Here is a 14,756-nt window from a genome sequence, read left to right on the forward strand (position 1 = left end):
CGGACCCCTACAATAAATAAATAAATAAATAAATTTGACAGGCAACAGGTGGACTAAAGGAATAACTTTGACTGGCTCTTTGAAAAGTATGTGTGTATTTATGGAGATTCCACCAATACAAATTATATGCTGGAAAATAAGACCAGTCAGGATGACCCCAGATGAGCATTAGATCCTGCTTTGGATTCTACTAGTTTGATCCACTCAAAGGCCATGCCAAAGCAGATCTACTGGTCCCATTACTGAATGAGGATGCTCCTTAATAATGAAATCACTAGATTTATTGATTACAGATGGATTCTATATATGCAGACTATATGTATCTCTAGGACACTGTATGGGACTCCTGCACCAATTCACACATGACCCCATCTTACAATCCAATACAGCTCCGTAAAGACAAGTGTGGTTGATCAGGTATTTAGTGGGAATTGGTAAAGCGATACATGTAAAACGTTAAGCCCAAAGGGCTTGTGGCCATTGTTGAGTCATTATGAAATCATTTTCATTGTTCGTTATGTGAAAGGACGAGAGGTTTATATCTAAAGAGCTACATTCACATAACTGGTATGTGGGGTTTCAATACTGCTTTGTTGGGCATCAATTGCCATCTTTAGTTTTTGTCATCAGGTATTCCTTTGTATTCAGATCAGGCCTGAATACAATAATGTAGCACTTGGGAATGAAGATGCAGCCCAAAAGCCCAGCACTGGAGGCCAAGATGGAGAAGACCTGCACGGCTACCATGTATTTCCCCTTCGTGCTCAGGTAGGTGGGCACAAAGGAGACCCAAACACTGCAGAAGACCAGCATGCTGAAGGTGATCAGCTTGGCTTCATTGAAGGCCCCAGGCAGTTTCCTGGCCAGGAAAGCCACCGTGAAGCAGATGGCAGCCAGGAAGCCCATGTAGCCCAGGGAACCATAAAACATGGCAACAGACCCTTCGTTGCATTGCAGGATGATCTCTCCAGGTTGAGAATGCATGTCAGAATCTGGGAATGGGGGCGACATCCCCAGCCAGATGGTGCAGATGACAACTTGGACACTGGAACATGAAATGATGATGGAGTTGGCCAGACTCTTCCCCAACCATCTCCTCACTTTGTTCTCTGGCTTTGTGGCCAGGAAGGCCAGTACTACAGTGATTGTTTTTGCCAAGACAGAAGAGACAGCAACCGAGAAGATGATGCTGAAGGCTGTTTGTCGGAGAAGGCAGGTCACTTTCCTGGGCTGGCCGATGAACAGAAATGAAGACAAGAAGGAAAGCAGGAGGAAGACGAGGAGGATGTAGGAGAGGTCCCTGTTGTTGGCTTTGACTATTGGTGTTTCTAGGAATTTAATGAAAATTCCTAACACAATTCCTGTGGTTAAAGACAAGAACAGAGCAAAGGAAGCCAAGAGGATCCCCAAATATTCTTCATAGGACAAAAAGGTAATGATCTTGGGGATACACTGATCTCTGTCCTTGTTTGGATGCTGATCTTCTGGACATTTGGCACACTGGTCTGCATCTGAAAAGAAGAGGACAGACAGTATATGTTTCAGGGTGAAAGATAATAATCTAGAATAAACAGAGTGGAAGCACGCATATATCTTTAGTGATTATTCTGTCCCAATCACTCATAGAACAGACTGTCATTACCAGGGGTATACAATGGGGCAGCCTCCATCAAGCCCTCTCCACGCTTGGTCTCTGCAGTTTGCTTCCCAAAGTAACGCCTTTCAATTCAATGATATGACACGGGTTCACAAACTTTCTCTCCCCAGGGCCTTTTGGGAACACATGGAAGTGACTGAGCCTAGTAACTACAATTCCTATGCACATTGCTACAGTCTTTGCCTCAGTGATTTCCTTCTGGCAGTTTGCTTGTGTCAGGGAGTTCCATAATTCTGATATTTGCACTTTAAGTACAAAGACTGTATCTAAAAACATTGTGACTCAGCCTCCCTGTTTTAGGCAGAATATACTGATCCCGAAGCTCTAAGGGAAGGTACGTTTTTTTCTTCCCTCCCTCACGTCTCTTAGCACTTTTTTTATTCATCTCTTGTCCTTTTCTTCAGCCTTTCTCCTTTCAAACTCCATTTGTCCCCCGCAAAAAAACTGCCACTTGATTTCAACCCCCTTTTGCATTCACTTGGTCTCCCTGTAACAGCTTCTCCTCTTATACTGTTTATTCCACATGTATATAATAATAATAATAATAATAATAATAATAATAATACTGTAACAACCTACCCTCTTACCACACTTCTCTACATTCCATTTATTGGTATTATTTTATTTTTAGCCTTTTGTTTTCTGGTTAAATTCCTTCAGTGTCTCCCCCTCCAGCCCTTTCTCCATGGGGGCGGGGGAGAGGCTTCACGGTTTGGCAGGAGCACGGCTGGCCCTACCATTAGTCAGAGTGAGGTGGCAGTTTCTGGGGTGTGGGCAGAAATGGTGAGGTGATGGAACAGAGCTACGTGTGCTAGACCAGAGACCAGGTGGGAAGGAAGGCGGACTGGGGTCTGGGTTTGTGAACATGAAACATCCTTTTTCACCTCCCTCCCTCCAAATGTCCTTCTCGTGTTCTCCATCCTCTTTCTTTCTCTTCCTCCTTTGCAAGGCACAACCTTGCACTTGCCATGCTCTTGCCAGCTCTCACTCCCAAGTGTGGAACTGGTTCACCACAAATGCTGGGAGCTACTGGTGCTTGGCACCAAAAGCCAATAGGACATCTAGGGCTTTGGAAACAAAGCCCTATGAGGAGAGACTGAAAGAACTGGGCATGTTTAGCCTGGAGAAGAGAAGACTGAGGGGAGGTATGATAGCACTCCAAGTACATGAAAGGTTGTCACGCAGAGGAGGGCCGGGATCTCTTCTCGATCCCAGAGTGCAGGACACGGAATAATGGGCTCAAGGTGCAGAAATGCAGACTTCGACTGGACATCAGGAAAAACTTCCTGTTAGAGCCATACAACAATGGAACCAATGTCCTAGAGAGGTAGTGGGCTCTCCGACGCTGGATTGATTGATTGATTGCATTGGTATACCGCCCCATAGCCGAAGCTCTCTGGACGGTTTACAACAATGGAACTATGGAATCCAACTAGGGAAAAAGGAGACCATTATTTCCAAAACTAAGAACGTTCAGGTCAGTTTTGAAAGAAACCAATAATTGTTGATCTGGAACAATTTATTACTAGTCAGCAGTATTCTATTACAAATTCCAATCATTTATTTAAAAGTGCAGCTACGACAAGATGGGAGGTCCAACTGATGAAGTGCTATTGAATGTCCAACTGCTTTGTTTGCCTTGTTTATCTTCTTAGCTATGGAATAAGTGAGATTAAAGGGGCTGTCTGTGGTTGTGATCAGTGTTCAAATGTTTGCTTGGATGATTAAAAAAATGCTAATGTAGGCAGTGCATTTTCAACTCTTGCTTCAAATGAGGCCCACGTCCATCTAGTCATAGTTTGAGAAACACTTCATTATGGATGTTCGAACTTCAGTAGCCAAGAAAGGATCCAAATTCAAAAATGACTTGAGAATCTTCAGTGAAAATGTCTCTGGGTAAATCTTTGTCCCCTATTTATTTTATCTCAGGGAATGCCTTCTCCCTTGAAGTCACTCACCTTCCTGAGTGGAGATGGTTCCTTCTGCACATGGAGCACAAGCATAACAGCAAACTGGCTCTCCTTCCTTAGCCACTTTGGCGTATCCAGGATGACAGCTTTCTGTACACCTTGAACGAGGCACGGTCTAACCATAAAGCAGAAATTATTAGGAGTATGAGAGTGAATCATAGAATTTGAAAAGGACCTAACTGGAAAGGACCCTAGTCCCTACCTTTTTTTGAGGAAAACACACGAGTGCATATTGAGAATCTACTTTGACTCTCACATTTTATCAGATTTGCAGATGATGCAATATTGGGAGGGATAGCTAATGCCCCTGAGGACAGAATCAAAGGTGCTGGTTTTGACCTATAAAGCCTTACACGGCTTGGGACCAGAATACCTGATGGAATTCCTCTCCCAATACAAACCCACCCGTATACTAAGTTCAAGATCAAAGGCCCTCCTCCGGGTGCCTACTCCAAGGGAAGCTCGGAGGATGGGAACAAGGGAGAGGGCCTTCTCAGTGGTGGCCCCCAAATTATGGAATGACCTCATTGACGAGGTGCACCTGGCACCAACACTGTTCTCTTTTTGGCACCAGGTCAAGACTTTCCTCTTCTCCCAGGCATTTTAGCATGTGTTTTATACTGTTTAAATTTTAAAATTGTGTTTTAAATTGTTTTTATAACATCTGTTTTAAATTGGATTTGTTTAAATGTTTTTAGTTACTGTAAACTGCCCAGAGAGCTTCAGCTATGGGACTGTATACAAGTATAATAAAATAAATAAATAAGTAAATAAATAAATATGATCTTGATAGTTTGGATCATTGGGCTAAAAATAATATGATGAAATTTAACAAGGATAAATGAAAAGTTCTACACCCACGAAAAATAAACCAAATGCATAGTTATAAGTAGTTGGATACTTGGCACAGCGATACTACATCCAAGAAGGATATTGGAATTGTTGTTGATCACAAGATGAATATGAGCCAACGGTGTGATGTGGCTGCAAAACAGGCAAATGCTATTTTAGACTGCATTAACAGACATATAGTTTCCAATTTGTATGAAGTACTAGTTCCCCTGTACTGGGCACTGGTTAGGCCTCATATTGACTACTGCATCCAGTTACCACACTTTAAGTAGGATGCAGATAAACTGGAACAGATTCAGAAGAGGGCAACAAGGATGATCAGGGAAATGGAAACAAAGCCCAGTGGGTAAAGACTGAAAGAACTGGGCATGTTTAGCCTTGAGAAGAGAAGACTGAGAGTATGATAGTACTCTTCAGCATGGTGTAGTGGTTAAGGTGTTGGACTACAACCTGGGAAACCAGGATTTGAATCCTCACATAGCCATGAAGCTCAATGGGTGACCTTGGGCCAGTCACTGCTTCTCAGCCTCATGAAAACCCTATTCATAGGGTCACCATAAGTCGGAATCGACTTGAAGGCAGTACGTTTACATTTAGTACTTGAAAGGTTGTCACACAAAGGAGGGCCAGGATCTCTTCTCAATTATCCCAGAGTGCAGGACACGGAATAATGGGCTCAACTTACAGGAAACCAGATTTTGACTGAACATCAGGACAAGCCTCCTGGTAGAGTAGTATGGCAATGGATCCAATTACCTAGGGAGGTGGTAGGCTCTCCAACACTGGAGATATTCAAGAAGCAGCTTTACAGCTACCTGCCAGGTATGCCTTAAGTTGGATTCCTGCACTGAGCAGGGGGTTAGACTCTTTGGCCTTGTGGCCCATTCCAACTCTATAATTCTATAATTATACAATGCATAGGTTTTTGTCGCTCCATAAGGGCAGAACTACAGCTGTATGTCAAGAAGACTAAAGTAATGACAACAGCAGATTTATGTAACTTTACAGTTGACAACAAGGACAGTAAACTTGTCAAGGATTATCAATACCTTGGCACAATCATCAACCAAAAGGGAGACAATAGTCAAGAAATCAGAAGAAGGCTAGGACTGGAGAGGGCAGCTATGAGAGAAGTAGAAAAGGTCCTCAGATGTAAAGATGTATCACTGAACACTAAAGTCAGGATCATTCAGACCATGGTATTCCTGATCTCTATGTATGGATGTGAAAGCTGAACAAAAAAGTGGATAAGAGAAAAATCAACTCATTTGAAATGCGGTGTTGGAGGAGAGCTTTGCTGATACCATGGGTTGCTGATTCATAGGGTCACCATAAGTCGTAATCAACTTGAAGGTATATAACAACAAAAGGGCAGGACAGAGTCAGAACTAATCAGAAGAAAGGCAGTCATAATATCAATATCATAATATTACACCACCTTCTTGCATGTCCCCAGTTTATTCCTCTAGTAGCAAAGTGGGTAGGCCCTCGTCGACTGGTGCATCCGCAAAATGGGTGCAACCACAGACAATGACTCTTTACTTATGCAGAGAAACATCATCTTTTAAAGATGAAAGAAGAAAGGCAGTCATAATATCAATATCATAATATTGCATAATAGCATAATATTTCCACCCTGGGCTCCTGCTGGGAGGAAGGGCAGGATATAAATAAAATAATAAATAAATAAATAAAAATCAACTGTGACACTGCATAAAAGCCTAGAACGCTGGTTTCTCTACAGCACTCTACAATGGTGACATGTCACTCAATCTTTGGTTGTGGCATTACAGCATGGAGAGGGGTGGTTTACAGTGGTCCCACAATATACCCCCTGGCTGGAGAACATGCCTACTTTGCTCTTCACAATCAGAAGGATGACAGAGCTTCCATCGCTCTCCGCCACCTGATATCTTGCATGTCCCCAGTTTGTTTCTATATTAGCAAAGTGGGTAGGCCCTTGGGGATTGGTGCATCAGCAAAATAGGTGCACCCACAGACAGTGACTCACTACCTATGCAGAGAAATATCCTCTTTTAAAGAAGAGGGGAAATAATCCTTAAAATAGGAAGATTTGGATGAGGTGGGCATCAAGCAACAAGAAGCAAGTGGACTTCCCCACACTTCCCTTCAGCTTAGCATCTAATAGAGATGAGGAAACTCAGTCAGGGACAGTGTATGTGACTGTATTTCCTCACCCCACTCTAGTATAGTGTGTGAGCTCTAGGAGGATTGGCCTCCTTCCCAGGAGAGAGTTAGTTAGGACTGGGGGAAAATAACCACACCTTCCAATTTAATTTTTATTCTAAAAAATGACACCACTAATGTCCTATACCTTGTTAAAGTGCGCGGGCCACACAATGGCTTCCAGGTTAACAGTGAGCTTCAGGTCCGACAATGCCTCTCTCTCTAGACTCCCAACTTTCACTCTGCCACGAGATTTATTGGGAAAAAGCACCCAGTTCACAATATCGTAGTCGGCTGCCAGCTCCCCTTTCTCATCCAAATACAGTCCACCCACAGAAGTGTTAGAAAACTGGACTTTCCTTAAGAAAGGATGAAACTACAATGCCAGAGAATACACCAGCGTTAAGAAAATGTGAACCCCTGTTTCAGAGCCTAGGATAGGATTGCACATCACAAAAAGAATATTACAAGAAATGAAAACAATTAAAAAAAAACAGCCAGTTAAACAATCCAAATGGCAATAAGAAATAGTGGAGGGGTGGAAGGGTGGGCAGGAGAAGATCAAGCTATTACAACTGAATCCATTGCTAACATGGAGGTGCTAGTCCCCTTCCACTGCATTAATAAAATAAAGGGGAATTCAATAGATCTAAATGTTTATTTTTACCAAACTGAACACTCTGCCACTCACCCCTAACTCTAGATTCTTTATAAACAAACTAAACAGCACAGGGACAAATACAGATCCTTCAAACACTCCAGTTTCTACCTCCATTCGGTTTTGTTGTTGTTATGTGCCTTCAAGTTGATTACAACTTATGGCAACCCTATGAATCAGCGACCTCTAATAAGTTCCTCTTCTTGTTACCAAATTCTTCCAAGCTACACAGCAAGTGGATTGGACTGTGAAAGACCAACCCAAATGGTGTTTGCATTTTGACAACTTTGTAAGGCAGTCCAATATCTCAGAGAGGAGGTCAGGTCTCCTGCTCCCCTGGTGCATTCACTACAGCTGCACCATTTCCCTGCTTTTTAAAGTTTGATAGAAAGATCTGTGGGCTATAGGTATGTTCTTAAACTGCAAGGTTTTTTGCCTATTAGTGAATATGCTTGTTCTGATTGAAGGCTTTCCAGATGCATTTGTTGGCTCTTGTGAGAGCATTATGGTCTGACCTAGGGATGGGATCCATTTGCTGGTGCCTGTTCAATTTGCATTCTGTCAAACTGACAGGTAGTTCTATTTTGGGTTAGTTACTTTTTCACTATCTTTCGCTTTTACCATTCTGATTTTTTACCCTCCTGAAAAATAACAATTCTTTTTTTGAAATCATTTTAGAAAGGAATGGAAACCTCTACCCAGTGTGTTAGTTTCACATCAGCAAGTCAAAGTTCAATGCCTTTTTAAAAAAGGTGTTGGGAAAAGCCAGGGAAACTTGCAGTATTCAGGATTGATCTGCAGAGACAGGGAGCATGTGGAGTATTGGGAAGTCCTGTGACATGTTAAATGTTTAGCAAAATTCTCTCCCATCTCTGGTCTGCTGTTTGGTCTGATTCAGCTGCTGGGCTATTCTTATGTTCTTAAAGAGTCAAGAACAGTTCTCCTGTCTGAAGGAACTCCTGTATAGATGAAGCCATCCTCCAGTGGGAAAGCCTATTAAACAAGACCCTGCAGAGACAGAGGGGGTCATGAGGAGAATTTAACTTCACCTAAGAAAAGTGGATCTCTCTCAGGGCATCAGGGAGGTCCTACTGAACCAGGGAGTGTCTTCTGGTGTCACCAGAGCAGGCAAGACAGTTGACCTGTATCTGGACACTCACAAGCTGGATTGCCTCACAAACTGGGGGTGGGATTGCATGATTATCATATTTGACACTGGATGCAAGATGAGGATTCTAGAGTTCAACAATGGATTTCATTTTTCAATCATGTTGCAAAAAGAAATGGAATACCTGCCATGGCTGGAGCTTTGGAAGTCCCAAGTTGTCTCCTCTCCCCACCATCAGTGTCCGCTGGGATCTGGATGAGTATACAGAATTTAAGGCAAGTGCCACAGCTTGCATACTGTTGTAAGTGATGTAGCTGTCTTGGGAAAGGGCTCTCTCAAGCTCCTCTTGGGACAAAATCTCCAGTTTCTCCTTCTCTGTGCATCTTGTCCAATCTTTCATGGGCAAGTCATCTTCTGGACATAAACAGTGAAATGATTTATTCCAAAACTGTTGTGTTGCTATGGATCTTGGCACATAGTAGTCATGTTTTGTCCTTTTCCTGGTCTTCATTATGAAGGACAAAGAACCATGAGTGTACATGAACAAATTTCTATAAGACAAATTTACGTTGATGTCCTGAAGAACTATTGTGATCCACACTTTTGCCCCAGTTTGTATCTTATTAAGTATTCTCTGTATCACAAAGATTGGGCCAAATTCATGTTGAGCATCCCCATAGTAGACAAATGCATTGACTGTTCTCCATATGACAGGTGGTTCACTATGTAAAAACATTTGGTACAGAGCTCGCATTAATACTCTTTCTGAAAAGGCCACACAAATCCCACTGCTGATCATCAGAGATGTCAAGGTGTTCAAGAACCTTTCTCCACTGTCATTGTCTGGAGCAAACAGGCCAATCCATGTCCATCCAAAATGAAGGAGCAGTTGGATGATCCCCAGGTACTGAGTGTCTTCCTTTGGAACCATCCGGTAAATGAAAGGGAACTGGGTTTTATCATTAAGAGTAAGACCAAGGCTGACCTGGTGAGGAAAGGAAGAATATCAGATATTTATTAACCTGGAATTATTAAAAGCTAGCAAAAAAAGTCATATAGCTCAATTCAGTGGGACAATGGAATCCACTCTTTTGAGAATAGGTTTCAGCACTAAGGACAGCTCCAGGATAACCATGGCCCATGGACATAGAGCCACCAGCATCCACCGTTTCAACCTTTGTGCAGTGCTTATCATTGGGGGTCACCCCAACCAGCATCAAAATAACAGCATTCCAAAGCCTCCCTCCCTCCCCCCCTCCCTCTCTCTCTCTCACACACAATCATCCCAGTTTCTACCTGTGGGATTTTGTAGATTCCTGTCAGGCCTGAAATGTGGATGGAGATGTCAGATTCAGCCCTTTCAGTTACAACTAACATGTTCTTCCATCTGCCACAGTTATAGTTTGGAATGCCCTTTTCCCCATCAGAATGCATGTCCAACATGGCATCAGTAGTGAGTCTGCCATCAAAATAGGTGTCATAAAGGCTGTAGCCCAGGGTGATGTTCGGCAACAGCTTCGGATCCTGGTTGATCTCTTGGGTGGCAAACAAGAAGGACAGGATATGCCAGTAGCTTGCTAGAGTTAAACTGCAAGTAGACAAACAGTTGTGAGCATATCACCTTTCTCTATTCAGTGAAAACCAAATGCCACGTTCTTTCTGTTACAAACTGAAGGGGCTTTCCAGAAACCATGGATCTCACAATAGCTTATTCCCAAATTAGGGGTGTGGGGTGGGGGACAAGTTGGCTGCAAGGTGAATATCCATTTGTCGCTTAAAAAGAAACATTGGGAAGTTACTGCTTGTGTGGGGGAAATCCTCTGCAATCTTCAAAGGACAAAATCAACTATATATTTTTAGGGTTAATGGAATGTTGCAAAACTGCTCAAAGGCAGCTGTAGCTTTCCTGGTCTTGGCTTTTTAATGGCCACGGTGGCACAAATGCATCTGTGTTGAAGGGGAGTGGTCATCCTCAGCTCTAGAAAGGATAAGCCTGCAATCCTATACCCACTTACTTGGAAGGAAGCCACATTGGGCTTACTGGGAATGACTTCTGGCTCGCATTGTGCTTTATGTCAAGAAGCACAACTTTAAGCCTGACTAGTTATGGGCAGTCCAAAAGCCCTTCTTGTGCCCTTGTGTCTCCTTTCTGCGAGTACAATCAGCTGAGGTGCACAATACTGGCTACAAAATCTTAGGGATGTGGTGGTTTTATGTTGGGCATGAGAGAAAGAGTTGCCTGAGCCAGACTTTCTCAATCTAATATTGCACCCAGCTATATAGCACAGTGGGGAGGAGAGCCTGGCTGGGAGTCCAGAGTCTGTGAGTTCAAATCCCCGCTCATGTCTCCTGGGGGTCAAGGACCACCTAAAGATCACCCCACAGTGAGTGGCTCAGGGGTTACATGCCCTGCCACCTGTGCAGCCGTGGGCAAGCTGCATAGTCCCAAGGAGCCCAGTTGCCCCCCAGCTGGAAGTTGCAGACAAGGAAGGGGCTGGCTTGTGCAGCTGTGGCAAGCTGAGCAGGTCCTAGCCAGCTGGGGAGGGTGTGTGTGTGGGGAGGGAGCCAGTGTGGTGTAGTGGCTGAAGTGTTAGACTATGACCTGGGAGACCAATGTTCGAATCCCCACACAGCCACGAGGCTCACTGGGTGACCTTGGGCCAGTCACTGCCCCTCAGCCTCAGAGGGAGGCAATGGGAAACCCCCTCTGAATACTGCTTACCATGAAAACCCCATTCATAGCGTAGCCATAAATCGGGATCAACTTGAAGGCCGTCCATTTCAATTTTCATAAAAGAGAGACCTGCCTTTCACTGTAGGGGGAGATTTTCCTTGCCTTTTGTTTTCTCTTTCCTCGGTCTCAAGGCAAGGGCATGGCCAGACTTGGGACACTTAATTATGCCAATTCCTTCCAAGTGATTCCTTCAGAAAGGGACTGGAGAAGGTATTTAAAAAATCACACTAAAAAAAAAATCTGCTCCAAAAATATCAGCAGAAAGTACTTGTGGGTAACATCACGAATGTTACACCAATGAATGCTGAGTGAACATTCATAAGAACATAAGAACATAAGAAGAGCCTGCTGGATCAGGCCAGTGGCCCATCTAGTCCAGCATCCTGTTCTCACAGTGGCCATTGCTTGCACTGCTTGCCATTCCCCTTCCTCCAAATGTTCAATGACAGAATGGATTTGGTTCTTACTTGAGAATTCATGTGATTCAAGTTTACCCAACAACACTTCCTACCACTATATTAGGCAGTTATGCTGCGGTCAGAAGGGGAAGCCGTGCACTGGCATTTGTGTTTAGACCTCCAAGAAAGACTCACTTTACCTACACACTGCAGCTCTGCTAAACTACACGTATAAAAGCAAAAAGGGTGTTTGTTCTTTTGGCTGGAATTCACTAATAGGCAAACAAACAAACAAACCTTGTGGTTTAAGACTGTACATAGAGTCAACAGATATTTCTATCAAACTTTAAAAAGTAGGGAATTTGGGCAGCTATAGTGAATGCACCAGGGGACCAGGAGACCTGACCTCCTCTCTGAGATATTGTACTGCCCTACAAATGCAAGCACCATTTGGGTTGGTCTTTCACAGTCCAATCCGCTTCCTGTGTAGCTTGGAAGAATTTAGTAACATGTGCCTCTGAGCATGTGGTGGGTGGTGGCAACACCTGCAATCAGCCCAAATAACTCTTGTGGCTGTATAATTGTGCCAGAAAAACCAAATTACCCCATAATAAATTACCATCATATTTCACTGTTCAAAATGAACCTCCGTGGATACAGGGCACAATGTGATCATTAGTGGTCCAGATACTGCCTTTGTATTTGCTAAACTCAGGGAGAAAGTACAAAGTTTGCCATGGGGACCAGGAGACATGGTCTTTCCATGGTAGTTCGAGACAGTCGAAAGAGTGCAGGGGGGGGGCACAGTTGCATCCATCAGAACACAGTTTACTTACTCAGTAAGCCTGGTTAAGGGGGGTTGGAAGAAGCTGTATGGTTCAAATTTAGCAACCTTTGGAGAGATGACACCACCAACAAGGTAGTCTCCTGGCCTGTAATAATTCAGTGGTTGATTTTGATACCCGGTCAGATTAAACAGCCCCCAGCATCCCACAGACTCCATGAGGCATTAACAGCAGAAGCTGCAGCAGACGTAGCAGGGAGATAATTTTAGCTGAGCCAGTGACAAGACACCTCCCTTGTGACGGCAGCAGTGACTTCAGTGACACAACTGGAGTCCAGCTTTGGATTCAGATCTAAAGGCAGCGGCAGGGAGCTTCCCAGTGGTGCGGTCCGTGCCCACCCTAAATCTCAGGCCAGGTGCTGAAGTCGCACAGGACTTCAAAATGAACAGGAGAGGAAGAATTTATATCATAATTTTGTCAGGTAAGAAGTTACCTAATGTTCTCCTTGATTCTGATGTTTAGCCTATCAGTCTCAGGGGAAACCCCTGGAGCTTTGGTGAGAGGAGAGGAACACTATGATTTTGATAATTATAACTGGAAGGTTCGCCTCTGGAACCTCCTGGAGGCTCTGCACGGCTCAAGGAGGAGGTGCAGAAAAACATGTTTGCGAGAAATCACCAATGCCGAGTCTGAGATGGGCCAGTGAGGGGGGCAGGTGAACTTGGCAATGAAGAAATGCTTTCATAGGAGGAAGGATTGAAATATTCATTCTCTTAGGATATATATTGTGTCACCCCAATAGGAATTGCTCCCCATTTTCTGAAGTATCATAGAATAGTAGAGTTGGAAGGGGTCTATAAGGCCATCAAGTCCAACCCCCTGCTCAATGCAGGAATCCAAATCAAAACATTCCCGACAGATGGCTGTCCTGCTGCCGCTTGAATGCCTCCAGTGTCAGAGAGCCCACTAACTCTCTAGGTAATTGATTCCATCTTCGTATGGCTCTAACAGTTAGGAAGTTAGGAAGTAGTCCCCCCCAGCTGTCATGGGGGCTCTCCCTAGCCTAAAAATGTCTGCCAAGTTGTCCAGCCTTTTCCAATGGCCCCTCTGTTGCTGGAGAAGCATTTTATAAGCAAAGCATCAATTTTTGAATAGAAAACCCAAACCTTCCTCCCTCCCCCCAAACATCAGAGTTCTCCAAAAGTCAGTGTGCAACTCTCTTTGTGAATAACCCTTCAGGGCACCCTCCGGAGCAGGCACCCAGCACCATTACTGCCATTGTTAGATGGCTCAAGGAGAAGGTGCAGAAATGGAGGGAAAACATACTTGCAAGAAAGCACTGCCTGATGGGGCTGCTTTGTCTGAGATGGGCCAGTGAGGGGCCAGGTGAACTTTGCAAAGTTCGTGTTGAAGAGGGTCAAAATACTTGTTCTTTTAAGACATTTTCAAAATACCTCAGGCTTTTGATGCATCTCGCCCATGTATTGGTCACCCCAATAGGATTTGCTCCTCATGTTCTTAAGCAGTTCCTCCCCCCATCTGTCATGGCATCTCTCCCTAGCCAGAAAATGTCTGCCAAGTTGTCTGGCCTGGCCCTTCCCAATGGCCCCTCTGTTGCTTTAGAAGCCAGTTTTACAAAGAGTCACAATTTCGACTGCTGGGAAAACCATATTGTTCCTCCCCCCCCCCCCAAAAAAAACTACCAGCGCCAGAGTTCTCCAAAAATCAGTGTGCAACCCTGTTTGTGGACTAACTCTTCAGGGCACCCACTGGAGTGGGCCAACAGGCACCATTGCTGTAGTTGTTGCATTTTACTTACTTATTATTTATTTATTACATTTATACCCCACCTTTCTTTTCTTTTCATGATAGAAACGCAAGGCGGTTTACATATGGTTCTCAGGCAGTCTCCCATCCAGGTACTGACCAGACCTGACCCTGCTTAGCTTCAGCAAGGTGCTGGCCTCATGTGCCTTCAGACCATAGCCTGGGACCATTTTACCCTTAATGAGAGGGCAGTCATGGCAACAGAACCATTCCAGAGACGTAGCTGTGTTTGTCTGTTTTTAATTTTTGCTGCAGTGTCCTTTAGCTCCTTCAATATTAAGAAGAGTGTTGTGACATGAGGGGCAGGTGCATCGACCTTTCTGGAGTCAGCTCCCGGGCACCGTGCTGTCTAGCGTCAGTTCAGTCGCGTTCTCCATCACAAGGAACTTTCCAACAAACTGGGAAGAAGACCTAGGCTGCTTTGAGCCTCAAAGCAATATCCCAATTCACAGAGAAGTGCTTCCATCCCATAAAACAACACAGACACACAATAAAACAAGGGACTTTCATTTTTTTATTGTTCTGAGCACCCGAGCATGTGCAGGAATCCAGAAAGGAATGAGTGTAACCCGGGGTGGTA

At 44.1% G+C, this 14,756-nt stretch overlaps 1 protein-coding gene across 1 annotated transcript; it reads right to left on the minus strand.

Annotated features, from left to right (window-relative positions):
• Positions 1-600: 600 nt before the first annotated feature.
• LOC133378988 (vomeronasal type-2 receptor 26-like) lies at positions 601-13,821 on the minus strand. The gene is made up of 4 exons (XM_061613601.1): positions 13,804-13,821; positions 6,815-7,042; positions 3,616-3,742; positions 601-1,511 (listed from the first exon to the last, which is right to left on the minus strand). Exons 1-4 carry the CDS (start codon positions 13,819-13,821, stop codon positions 601-603), a joined length of 1,284 nt encoding a protein of 427 aa, XP_061469585.1.
• Positions 13,822-14,756: the final 935 nt, after the last annotated feature.

Source organism: Rhineura floridana, chromosome 3, assembly GCF_030035675.1.
Source record: "Rhineura floridana isolate rRhiFlo1 chromosome 3, rRhiFlo1.hap2, whole genome shotgun sequence".
Classification (NCBI taxonomy): domain Eukaryota; kingdom Metazoa; phylum Chordata; class Lepidosauria; order Squamata; family Rhineuridae; genus Rhineura; species Rhineura floridana.